The 12,514-nt window shown below is 38.2% G+C and overlaps 1 protein-coding gene across 14 annotated transcripts in view; it reads right to left on the bottom strand.

The window, feature by feature from the left end:
- cep112 (centrosomal protein 112) overlaps positions 1-12,514 on the bottom strand; it is a 162,505-nt gene that overhangs the window by 104,050 nt on the left and 45,941 nt on the right. For all 14 annotated transcript variants that reach the window (XR_008599752.1, XR_008599753.1, XR_004847105.2 and 11 more), the window contains 4 exons: positions 12,377-12,506; positions 12,175-12,267; positions 12,023-12,082; positions 10,919-10,998 (listed from right to left, as the gene is read on the bottom strand). Coding sequence is in view for 11 of the 14 variants with exons in the window: in XM_023267140.3 (XP_023122908.2) it covers positions 10,919-10,998; positions 12,023-12,082; positions 12,175-12,267; positions 12,377-12,506 (363 nt within the window). In the remaining 3 variants the exon portion in view is untranslated. The remainder of the gene's footprint in view (positions 1-10,918; positions 10,999-12,022; positions 12,083-12,174; positions 12,268-12,376; positions 12,507-12,514) is intronic.

The raw sequence follows: 12,514 nt of genomic DNA, 5'->3' as shown, positions 1-12,514 counted from the left end.
TGTCTTCTATGACATGTGAGGACACATCTTAAGGTCTGAATAGTGGAGATGAAAATTTTTAAATATTTTTCACTATTTTCAGACATTTTTAGACCAAATGAATCAAGAAAATAACTGGACAATGCAAAGTATGTATAATGTATAAATGCTGGGAGCTACGTTGAGGATATTGTTATGGAACTATGGTTGTTGTGGATCACACACTGTTCTTCTACAGCTTATAATCACACAGAAATCCCATTTAGGCGAGACACTAAGGGCGAGAACAAAGCATTATAAAGCAGCAAGTTTTGCGTTTTTGGCTATTTTGCTTCCATATCATGTCCACTTTCACATCCAGGAGTGTTATGATCAAAAAACTTGTCAAGGTCTGGAAATTATTTTAAATTACTAGTTTTACACATTTACAATCTTAAAGCTGTTGCATGGCTTCAGATGGGAAACAATGCTGCTTTTTCTTTGTCTTCTGTGATATGTGAGAACACATCTTAAGGTCTGGACAATGGAGATGGTACGTTTTTAATATTTTTCACCATTTTCAGACATTTTTTAGGCCAAATTAATCAAGAAAATAACTGGACAATCCAAAGTAACTGCACTAATATACAGAGTCTTCTCAAAGCAAAGTCAATTTTTTCATTTTTATCTGTAAATACTGGCCAGAAGAAGAAGAAAAAAAGGAATTTTACTTTTAATTAAAATGATCTCAAACAAGTTCTTTGCCATGTTCTAAGCCAGAAATCTTCACTTTTACATGCACCAAAATTTCTATTATTATTCTGTAGATTTTTACACAGTGGTTTGTTAATATAAAATCCATAGCCTGATTTATGGAACAATTTATTCCTAAAAATGTGGAGAAAATGAATAAATGAGTGTTGCTTTTTACTTCTGGAGTGATATTTTAGTAGTATATTGTAGCAGTAGTATTTTTGCATTCTTTTTTTTACAAAGCAGTAAGTTTTTGGTGCTTCCATATGTCCACTTTTCCATCCATAATACACATTTTGGAGTGCATTTTACTACACTTAATCACTTTAACCACAGGCTGCTACTTTAAACTGAGATAATTTCAATTTTAATTTGATTTCAGATGCAGAACGTCTCAGTGATGTGTGTGTGTTTTACATTATGCTCGTTTTTTTAATTGGATACCTTGAGAAACACCCTCTCATTTAGCCGGAACTATGATTGCATCTACAGCTAAATGGCAATAAAGGTTGATTTGATTTGATTTGTCTTTTGGGCATTTATGCAAATTCTATTTTAGAATACTGCAATGTATATACAGATGACATAGAAATTTAGATAAATAGATAATTTAGATACAGAAAAGCCTTAAAGTAGGTAATGAATCAACAAGGTGAAAAAGCCAAACTAATCAAAATATTCATTGGTTAAAGCTCTTGCATGGTTTCAAATGGGAATATTTTCTGCTTTTTCTTTGTCTTCTATGACATGTGAGAACATATCTTAAGGTCTGGACACTGGAGATGGTACATTTTAAATAATTTTCACTATTTTCAGACATTTTTAGACCAGATAACTGGACATTGCAAAGTAACTGCACCCCTATATAGAATCTTCTCAAAGAAAAGTCAAAAACAGCTGCAGATGAGGGGAAGCTGCAGAGAGAAAAGGGCTCTGCCTCCCGTAAGCCGACATGACGTGTGATATTTCAATTAACGTGGAGATGAAACCGGTGACTTCTACCTCACACTAGTTGGTTTGTCTTCACTGTGAGGATGAAGAGGAATGTGGTGCAGCTCAGGCTGACAGTAGCACTGTGTGGGAGGATAAACATGTGGGTGGGACGGAGCAAAAAGACACGCTGCACGTCTATCTCGCACTTCAAAGCAACTCTGGAATTCTGTCGGTAAAAAGTTAAGACAGTTAGCAGCTTTATGACACTTTATTGCCTCTTTCTATCTATCCAAACTGGAGGCTTCGGTCTTGAGCCACCTATGTGGGATTTACTGTATGAAGAATATTAATGCATGCATGCTTTCAGTAAAGTCAGCCTAAAGCAAGGTGTCAAAGTCATTTTAGTTCAGGGGCTACATTCAGCCTAATTTCATCTCAAGTGGTCCGGACCAGTAAAATCACAGCATAATAACCTATAAATAACCACAACTCCACATTTTCCCCTTTACATTCTGAAAATGTCCACATTTCAGGAATTATCTTTTTACAAAACATTATAAACAACCTGAAATTTCTTAAGAAAAATAAATTCAATTTCAAAAACATTATGCCTCTTCATCTTTTACACATTAAAATTTACAGATCACAGAGAATCTACAAAGGCACAAAACGTTTAATCATCTGGAAATGAATGGTATAGTATTTTACTTTATGATCAAATGACAAAAGTCACACAAAAAAAGACAAAAAACAACAAAAACAAGACAAAATATTACAACAATGAGACACAGAATGACAAAAACGAGAGACAAAAGGACAAGAATGAGAAACAAAATAACAAAAAATGAGACAAACAACATGAAACAAAACAAAAAAGAGACAAAATTAGGCAAAAAAGTTAGAAAGCTACAAAAAAATTGAGAAACGACAAAAACGAGACAGAAAAATTACACAAATGACACAAATGAGACAGAAAAATTACACAAATGACACAAATGAGACAGAAAAATTACAAAACCGAGAAACAAAACAACAAAAAATAGATGAATAAAGCAAAACACAAAAAGACAAAAATAAGACAAAAACACAAGCGAGACAAAAAGGAAACACAAAAAGACAAAAAGGACAAACAAAATGACAAAAGCATGAGACAAGCGACAAAAGTCAAACAAAAGAAAGACAAAAGATTACAAAAATGAGACACGATGACAAAAGAACAATGAGCAATCTAGTATTTTATTTTATGATCAAAACAACTTGTCATGGTCTAGAAATTATTTTAAATCTATAGTTTTACAAATTTACAATTTGCAGTTATTGTCTTATCTGTAATTTTTACACTTCACAAAGTGGGCCGGCTTTGGCCCACGGGCCGCATGTTTGACATCCCTGGAAGCATAAAAAGGTTTGTAATAAATAAATATAAAAAAGTAGATGTTGAAATCAAGAAAATGTGTGGAAAAGGTTTTGGTTTTTCTCTGTGTCTAAATGCTATTTGGCTTCATGAATTATGCAGATTACAGCATAATATGCTAAATCAAGTTGGCAGAAACATCCCCAAAGTAAACATACATTATTTACATATCCTGAACATAATACAGCAGAAAATGAAGCTGGAATTCTTCTAATGAAACAATGAAAAGCCCCAAAGACAGACTCCAGATTGAGATGTTCCACAGTCTTGTTTAACCGAACCTGCTTTGGTGTAAATTCAGTCTGTTTGTCAGTGAGTTAGCTCAACGCAAAAATGTCACATCTGGTTATGTGTGACAATCCTGTGGGCAAATAAATAAACTGATACGAAAATCTCTAAATATCAATCAGGGGAAAAGATTATGTGATGTGTTGTGATCAGATACAACAAATTATGGCTGAATAAGTAAATGCCAGGATTGCCGTTAATTTTTTTTCCGTATTATCTGCTTCATTAACTATTCTTTTTATTCAATATTCAGAAAGAAACACTGAACAGATCACCCTGCAGGGATCTGGAAGACTAACTTAAAGAAATGAACGTCTTTTCTAGCTGATATTTTCAGTTAAACGTATAGATGTTAAGGTCGCCGTAATCATAGAAGCCAGTTAAAGAGCTCTTTACACTTTTCCTTTGTTGGGTCGGTGGTATCGAACCGGTGCTTAACCCATCTCCAGCAGCCCTTTCAATGCAGCTGTCCGGGGAGCCAATACTGAGCCCGAGTGAAGCTCCTCAATATTCAGGATCCATACCTCCACCTGATCCTGCACCTGAACACCGACCACTACCCCTCCATCCTCCCCCGTCGTGGGAGAGGAATGCCGGGGAAGATAAGACCCCTTCAAAGACCCACGCAGACGTTAAGGGATGCATGTGCACACACACACATGCAGAATAACATGAAAGAACACATCGGATGCATCGTTTGGCTTTAAGAGTAGAGAGGCCCTATCTCCTGCATGCATGCATGTGGGTGTGTCCACGCAAACACAATGAGAGCGAACAATGACACACAGACGGAAAACTGTTGCCAAATCCTGATTATAAAATAAACAGTAGCGGTCTGGACAAAAAACCAAAAGCAGGGAAAGATGGACAGGATGACTGAGTGAGCGAAGAGCTTCGTGTAAATTCAACACACCAGGTGAGCCGAAAGTAGATGTTGCTTCCAAAGTGTAAACAAACGGAGCAGAACGACCGAGAGGCTTCTGATTACCGGAGGCCGAGCAAAAGGAAGGATGGTGTGAAGCAGGGGTGTCCAACACGCAGCCAGTGGGCCAAAACCGGCCCACCAGAGGGTCTAATCCGGCCCACTTTATAAAGAGTAAAAATAACAGAGACTGAATCAACTGTAAATTGTAAATTTGTAAAACTATAAATTTACAATAATTTCCAGATCTTGACAAGTTGCTTTGATCATAAAGTAAAACACTAGATTGCTCATTGTCCTTTTGTTGTTTTGGGGTTTTTTTTGCTTTTGGCATTTTGTGTCTTGTTTTTGTAAAATTTTGTCATTTTTTGTTATTTTTTTTGTCTGACTTCTGTCGTTTGGATCATAAAGTAAAATACTACATTGCTCATAGTTCTTTTGTCACTTTGTGTCTCATTTTTGTAATATTTTGTCCTTTTTTTGTCTGGTGTTTGCTGTTTGTCTCATGTTTTTGTCGTTCTGTTTCCCGTTTTTGTCGGTTTGTGTTTCCTTTTTGTCTCACTTGCATCGTTTGTCTATTTTTTGTCGTTTTGTTTCTTGCTTGTCATTTTGTTGTCCCGTTTTTTCGTTTTGTAATTTTTTTGTGTCACATGTCCATTTTTAAGTCACTGTGTTTCTTGCTTTTATCGTTTTGTGTCTTGCTTTTGTATTATTTTGTCGTTTTTATTGTTTATTGTCTTTTTTGTCTGACATTTGTTGCTTATCTCAAACAAAGTTTTCGCTTTTGTCGTTTACTTTTTGTCTCGCTTGCGTCTTTTGTCTATTTTTTGTTGCTTTGTTTCTTGCTTTTATCTTTTTGTGTCTCGTTTTTGTAATGTTTTGTCTTCTTTTTGTTGTTTCTTGTCTTTTTTTGTCATTTTGATCATAAAGTAAAATACTAGATTGCTCATAGTTCTTTTGTCATTTTGTGTCTCATTTCTGGAATATTTTGTCTTATTTTGTTGTTTTTTTTGTCTGACTTTTGTCATTTTGATCATAAAGTAAAATACTATATTGTTCAGTTCCAGATGACTGAATGTTTTGTTCCTTTGTAAACACTGTGATCTGTAAGTTGTAATGTGTAAATGACAAACTGAGGCATAATATTGTTGACATTGAATTTAACTTTCTTCAGAAATTTCAGGTTGTTCATAATGTTTTGTAAAAAAAACTATTCTTTAAATGTGAACATTTTCCGAATGTATTTTTTTTGCACTAAAACAAAGGAAAAAATTTAAGTTGTGGTTATTTATAGGTTATTATGCTGTGATTTTACTGGTCCGGATCACTTGAGATCAAACTGGGCTGAATGTGGCCCCTGGATTAAGATGAGTTTGACACCCTCTGGTGTGGAGGAAAAGAAGAAGAAAACAAAGAGAAATACCGTAATCTAGAAACAGACCAGCTGTTTTCTCTTTCCCTCTGCTTTACGCATTCAGGTGGTCTTTCTGATGTTTTTTAAATTGTGATTTGGAGGTCATTGTTGCAGAAGCAGGCGAGCTGTTCCCCAGATGAGCTCCCCAACCACACCCCCTCTCCGTGGAGCATCTCTCCATCTCTATGCTAATGCCCTGTAATGATCTGAGGCACGCTGGGATGAAAGAAGAGGAGAGAAACTTGTTCTCCGTGCAGCTTTGTAGCGCTTTCTGTTGTTGTTGCTATAGTAACACAGACCTGGAACTCAAATTGACGTAGCAATGCTTATTTGCATTGCAGGACAAAGTGATTCTCTTTATTTACCAGAAATTGGTAAAAATAGACGATCAAATGTAAATACATTCATTATCAGCTTCTAAATAATACCTAAAGATATTTAAGAATATGTGCATGTTTATAGAGTTTTAACAGCAGATTGAATTCTAACACAGTGCTCATGCCTCTCAGGATCTGGCACACAGAAGGCATCTTGAGCAGCTCTGCTTGTTTAATTTTATCATCCGTCCTCCCATCTTCTCACACACACGCACACACACACACACACACACACACACACACACACACACACACACACACACACACACACACACACACACACACACACACACACACACACACACACACACACACAAACCTGCGTGCGGTCCTGCACAGACTTTGAAGTTCTCCTGGATCGCCTTTAAAGGCCGTCAGTGTTGCCACGGCAGCAGGCAGGTAGCAGACATCAGACTGCTTAGTGTGTGTGTGTGTGTGTGTGTGTGAGAGTGTGAGTGTGTGTGTGTGTGTGTGTGTGTGTGTGTGTGTGTGTGTGTGGAGCCTGAGGACTTAATTAGCTAAGAGCCCGACGGGCCACTTTCCGTTTCTCAGTGTTTAACACTAAACGAGGGAATGACTGGCTCGTTACTGATACTAACAACAAGGATAATTTATGCACAAATGGATCTGTCTGCCACGTTTAAGCGTGTCCTCTGTTGCCGGGCTGACAATGACAAGCAAACAATAAGCAGGCGCAACCATCAGTGTCCCTTTGCAATATTAACGCGGAATATTAAACGCACAAAACTACACAATTCATGTTGACAGAAACACAAAGGAGCCATAATCACAGCCACGTCTTGATTTATTTTGTTCAGCTAAGAAAAACTGCTCAGTCCATTCCTGTCAATCCTCTCGATTCTGTGACAAACAGCTGAAAACCTTTGAGGATATTGTTATGAAACTATGGTTGTTGTGGATCACAGTCTTTTTTTTTTTTTTTTTTTTTTAATTACAGCTCTTCATCACACTAAAATCTAATTTAGGTGAGACACTACAGCCAAGAACACAGCAGTATAAAGCTATAAAGCGGTTTTTGGATATTTTGCTTCCATAACATGTCCACTTTAACATCCATAATACACATTTTGGAGTGTATTTTACTACACTTTAACCAAAGGTCGCTGCTATGGACATTTTAAACAAAGACAATTTCAATTTCAGTGTGGCTGGCGATGGCACCGCGGCTGGAACCGGAGCTCCGGCTGCTGGATGGGCTGAGCCGGCGTGGCGTTTAATTGTGCAGAACACATTCTAGTTTCGCCAGGGAAACTGTAATCTGCTTGCGGCCAAGTAATATGGTCCCTGTATGGGATTAATTACCCTGTGGAATGCACTGACTGGTTGGTTTGCTGATTGGCTGTCTGCTGAAGTGCAGAGTGTGCACATGCAGCTCTGGAGCGAAGGGAGTGATCGAGCTAAAGAGTGGCCTGTTTTTTCTTTTATTATGTTTCATGTTATTTATTATTAATTTACTCTGCAATGCTCTGGCAATAATGCAGCTCAACAGAATACAGTAAAACAGATGTGTGTTTTATGGAAGAGATTTCGACATGTTAGAACAGAAGACACAAAAGTCGAATTAACACCTTTAATTAGGCGTGGCTGCATTCCATTTAGAAGAGAGTTCACCATTGTGGTATTCTGTATACAGCCTCACCACAAAGGTTTGTTGGGTCACTTAAAGTTAACAGTACTTTCAAAACTCAAGAAGCTACATAGTGACCAGAATCAGAAATAATAGATATTTTTGCCACCTAGGAAGCAGTAGGATATGGTGAATGTACAGCTAACGTGTTAGCAAAGGGTTGTCTGATGGAGGAATAATAACATTCATTTGGAGGCTCCGCTAATTCCTGACGTCTGTAGTCAATAAATGCTTTCTGATGTTTATTTTCACTCAAAACTGCTGCCTGCCATGGCCAAAAACAGGATCAATGAGAAGGATGAGATTGAACCAAGACGGCAAAGTTGGACGTCGCAAAACTAAAACATGCAGAAAATGCTAAAAGGTGCTTAAAATCTCTGCAGAGCTGAAGAAAGCTGCTCGATTCTACAGCCTGCTGTATACATTAAAGTTCAAAAGTTTGGGGTCACCCACACAAATTTGTGTTTTCCATGAAAACTCCCACTTTTATTCATGTGCTAACATAACTGCACAAGGGTTTTCTAATCATCAATGAGCCTTTCAACACCATTAGCTAACACAATGTAGCATTAGAACACAGGAGTGATGGTTGCTGGAAATGTTCCTCTGTACCTCTATGGAGATATTCCATTAAAAATCAGCTGTTTCCAGCTAAAATAGTCATTTACCATATTAACAATGTCTACACTGGATTTATCATTCATTTAATGTTATCTTCATTTGAAAAGAAAAATATTTTCTTTCAAAAAATAAGGTCATTTCTAAGTGACCCTAAACTTTTGAATGGTAGTGTACATGAATAAAAGTTGCTCTATATTAGCTAAAGTTGTTCTACATTGGTGAAAGTCGTTCTATTGTAAAGTTGATACTATGAGTTAAAGTTGTTCTATTTTATTTTAAGTTGCTCAAAAAAGAGTTGAAGTTGCTCTACATTGGTTAAAGTTGCTCTATATTTGCTAAAGTTGATATTATTAGTAAAGTTGCTCTATATTAAAGTTGTGACCCCAAACTTTTGAACAGTAGTGTATGTTGTCCAATCTTCACCGATATGAAAACTTTTTTTTTTTTTTTACAGAATATAGAAAAAGATGCTTGGATTCCACAGTTTACAATATTTTCAGTGCTGTCTGCAGTAGCAGAGTATGTATTACAGCAGAGCAGACGGTCCATTGGTGGAAAGTTAACAAACAAAGACCCCATCATTCTCCTTTTTCAATTTAACTCTAACATACCATATGTATCTATAACTAGATATATATTAACAAGCTCTGGTGGGTTCATCACTATAAATGCTAACTTTAACATCACACATTTGATGGGTTTTTGACATAAAATATAGATTAGTGCAGCTTTCATGTATTCCCTATATGTGTTCATCCCTATAACATTATTAAATATTTTACCAAAGCTCACGATGTTTCTTTTTCGTTAAATATTTCACCTAAACTTTTTAAAATAAACCTTATTTTCAGTGACACGAAGACCAATCCTATTTCCCTCATTTGACTATGAGGTTATTAGTGCAGATTAGTTTTTCTGCTAGCTTTCTTCAAGACATCACAAACGCCTATCACATCTGAAGCTCTGATCTGTAAGACTTTCCAGACTCCAACAGTACTACTCGGGAGTTATAAAAAAAGATCAAAGAGTGTGTGCAAGGGTTGGCTTGTTAAAGTCAAACTCCACCTTAAATCAGAATTCATACACACCGTTCTCATGATCAAAGACTTAAGTCAGTAGACATAAACAACTCTCTAATAAAGTCTGAAGCCACAAAGTCAAGTCGTGGCCCAAATGTGTGATACTAATAACTGTAAAATAAACATCACACCTCACTAACGTTATGTATGTTTGAAATTTCATGACCGAAAGGGGCCGTTTCAGTACAGACGGTAATAAAGTACAAACTTTGTCCGTATACCTGCCAAATAACCCAATTTACTTGCAGTGATAATATAAGGTTATGATCGGGATGGTTATGGATCGCACACATGCGCAGGCACACTCATATCCAAAAGTCTCTCTTACTATCTTCCTTTCTGCTGAAGAATTCACTTAACCAACCGCACAGTTTATCAACTGTCAGCTGCAGACATCTGCAACATTCACACAGCGGCCCAAACACTGATGATGTGCCTCAGACCGATATGTCAAACATTTGGCGGAGAGGGAAGGAGGAGGACCACACACAGACGCACACAAAAAACAAAAACAAAAAGTCCTGAAACGGTTTAAGCCCCTAAATACAGGATAAAGCAGAGTTTCTCAGTGTGGGGTATGACGGGGGGCTGGGAGGAAAAGGTCCGTCTACGGGGAACTAATTAGCTTAACTATTGTTTCAACGTCGGCGTGTTTTTCACGGCGCACAACAATACTCAAACTGTGCTGGCCGTTTCTCAATACCAAGTACAAACTCAGTAGTATGGACTCCCGAGAACGGGAGAACACATCGTTAATGTGCAACTGAAACACCAGCGTACTTGATGACGTTTACTCCGATTACCTTTACTGAAAAACAACAGAATGGATTTGGATACAGGAGGTTCTCGATTTTCACGAAAATGTAAACAAAGCCTTTACGTGCATCATGATATCGATCAGTTCATCGGAAAAATCATGAATACCAACGACTTTCATGCATGTATGAGTCATTATACAAGAAGATAACAGAATATGATGCACTGTTTTTACAACTTGATCTACTTGATCACGCTTGGGAGCCATAATGAAGGGCAAAAAGTTAGTGAATGTAGCACAATCCAAGGTGGCGTACAACTGACAAATGCAAACAAAGCCGTCTTACAGCGCCGCATGATGACGTATTTATCCGTTCCGCTCGCCAACTAGTTCCATCTAACCAGTTCCAATGAACAACAGAACGCCATAGGTCAAAGACGTCGTAAACCGAGGACCCCCTGCATAATAACACAGCCCTGCATATTCGCATTTTAATATAAAAACAGTTAATATATATTCAGGTTTGTAAGACTGTTATAAATCTTTAATGTTTTAGAGGCCTTGATTTATTGACAGCTGTAGTTTGTGATGCAGTTGAACTGTACCATCTTATTCTCTAACCGAAGAGAAATCTGACAGACAAAGCAACGCTCTGCTTTGAAAAATTTTGAGTATTAACTGTGATCAGCACAGATGTTGCACAGTTTATGAAATTCCTTAAATTCCTGCATCTAATTGCAATTTTTGTTTGTACCTGAGTGCATCTTCCAGTCTGGCTATCTTCCTCTTAGCCTCAGTTCGTTCTCTCTCTGCCTCGCCATGAAGCGCTGAAACCTGAGAGAGTAAAAGAGGGACAGAGGGAGGCGTAAGTGAGTGCAAAGGCAGACGACGTCAAACATCACTCAGGGAAACTCTCCTGCCTGTGACCTTGTGCATCTGGTCTCGTCTCTTCTCTCTATCACCCCATCAAAAGTACCGTCTGAGCCTATCTGCCTGCTCAGAGGGCCTCTCACTCTGCATCTATGGAAGCCATATGGGCTCTTCTCATGCTGTGGTATCCTTCACGTGTCTCATTTAGTGCTCCTCAGGAACGGAAAGAGGAATCTTCCCAGAGCAAACAAAAAAAGGAAAATGAACAACAGACTTCTTTTGTTGTTTTCATCTCCTGTCACCTTGCAGAAGAAAGAAGGAAATAAAGGTAGGAAAAATTGATTACAAGGACGGAATAAAAAACAGACAACTGAGAGAAGCTGCATTTAAATTCACCCTGACCCTGAATAAAGAGCACACATGCCTGCTAAGCTGTTGCAGGTGTCAGTCACATGGTCCAGGTACACCAGCCTGAGCCCAACACACACATGATCAGCGTGGCGCTTTGAAAATGATCCAGGCCTTTAAAGACAATCTCAGAAGTTTGGTCTGGCCCAACTCAGATCATTAACGATGGTCTACATATGCTTTATTGCTGCTCTCTGGCTTTCAAAAGGGCTGCAGGTGCAATTAAGTGTAGGCTTCAGTGTACTGACAGTTTATACTTCTGACAAACAACGTGCTCTTTTTCTAAGTATTCTGCAAGCTTATTGGATTTTTCTCATACAACTCTTTTTATTTGATAAGTCCCATGCTAAATTATGAAGCTACTTTCTTCTCCGTTCATCTACCTGTAAATTGCAGCTAGGATTTGACGAGACCAGACATAAAGTCTAAAAGAAAAAGAGAGAGAACCACAAGGCACATGTGACTACAGGCTTTGATCTCCACTTGACCATAATCACTTTGTTCAGGGTTGTTTCAATGTAATGACAGAAAGTATGGAGCTCAGTGGAAACGTCTTCCTGATGAAGCGAGGATACTCTACCTTTTTCTCACAGTTGGTCAGCACTTCGTCTTTTTCCTGCTGGAACTTTATCTCCTGATCCTGAAAAGAAGCATGAAAAGAAGGACGATAATGTCACACGAGGCATATAAAAGACGCGTGCACTAATGTCACCACCTGAATCTGAATCATACCCGGACTTGTTGCTGCCTTCGATGTTCGCTGTCCTGGAGCTGCTGTCTGGCCTTACTCACAGCTTTCTCCAAGTCTTCTATCAACTCAGAGGCCTGAAAGAGAACAAGGATGAATTTGCTGGAAGTTTTCTGTCTTGCATCAGTCATTAATTGTTCATTTGCTGCGGGAGGAGTTGTCTGGACGCGCTGTGAAGATGTGAACCTTCGCAGCAGACAGATCGTGCTCCTGATGTAAGTGGCTCATGTCCGTCTCGTGTTTGGCTTGGAGCTTCTGCATGGTCTGCTGGTGCTGCTCACTCTGCTGCTCCTTCTCCTTCTGCAGGATCAGAATCCTGAACAC

The sequence above is a fragment of the Amphiprion ocellaris genome, chromosome 19 (assembly GCF_022539595.1).
Source record: "Amphiprion ocellaris isolate individual 3 ecotype Okinawa chromosome 19, ASM2253959v1, whole genome shotgun sequence".
Lineage (NCBI taxonomy): Eukaryota > Metazoa > Chordata > Actinopteri > Pomacentridae > Amphiprion > Amphiprion ocellaris.
This window is presented reverse-complemented; position numbering and strand designations above follow the sequence as displayed.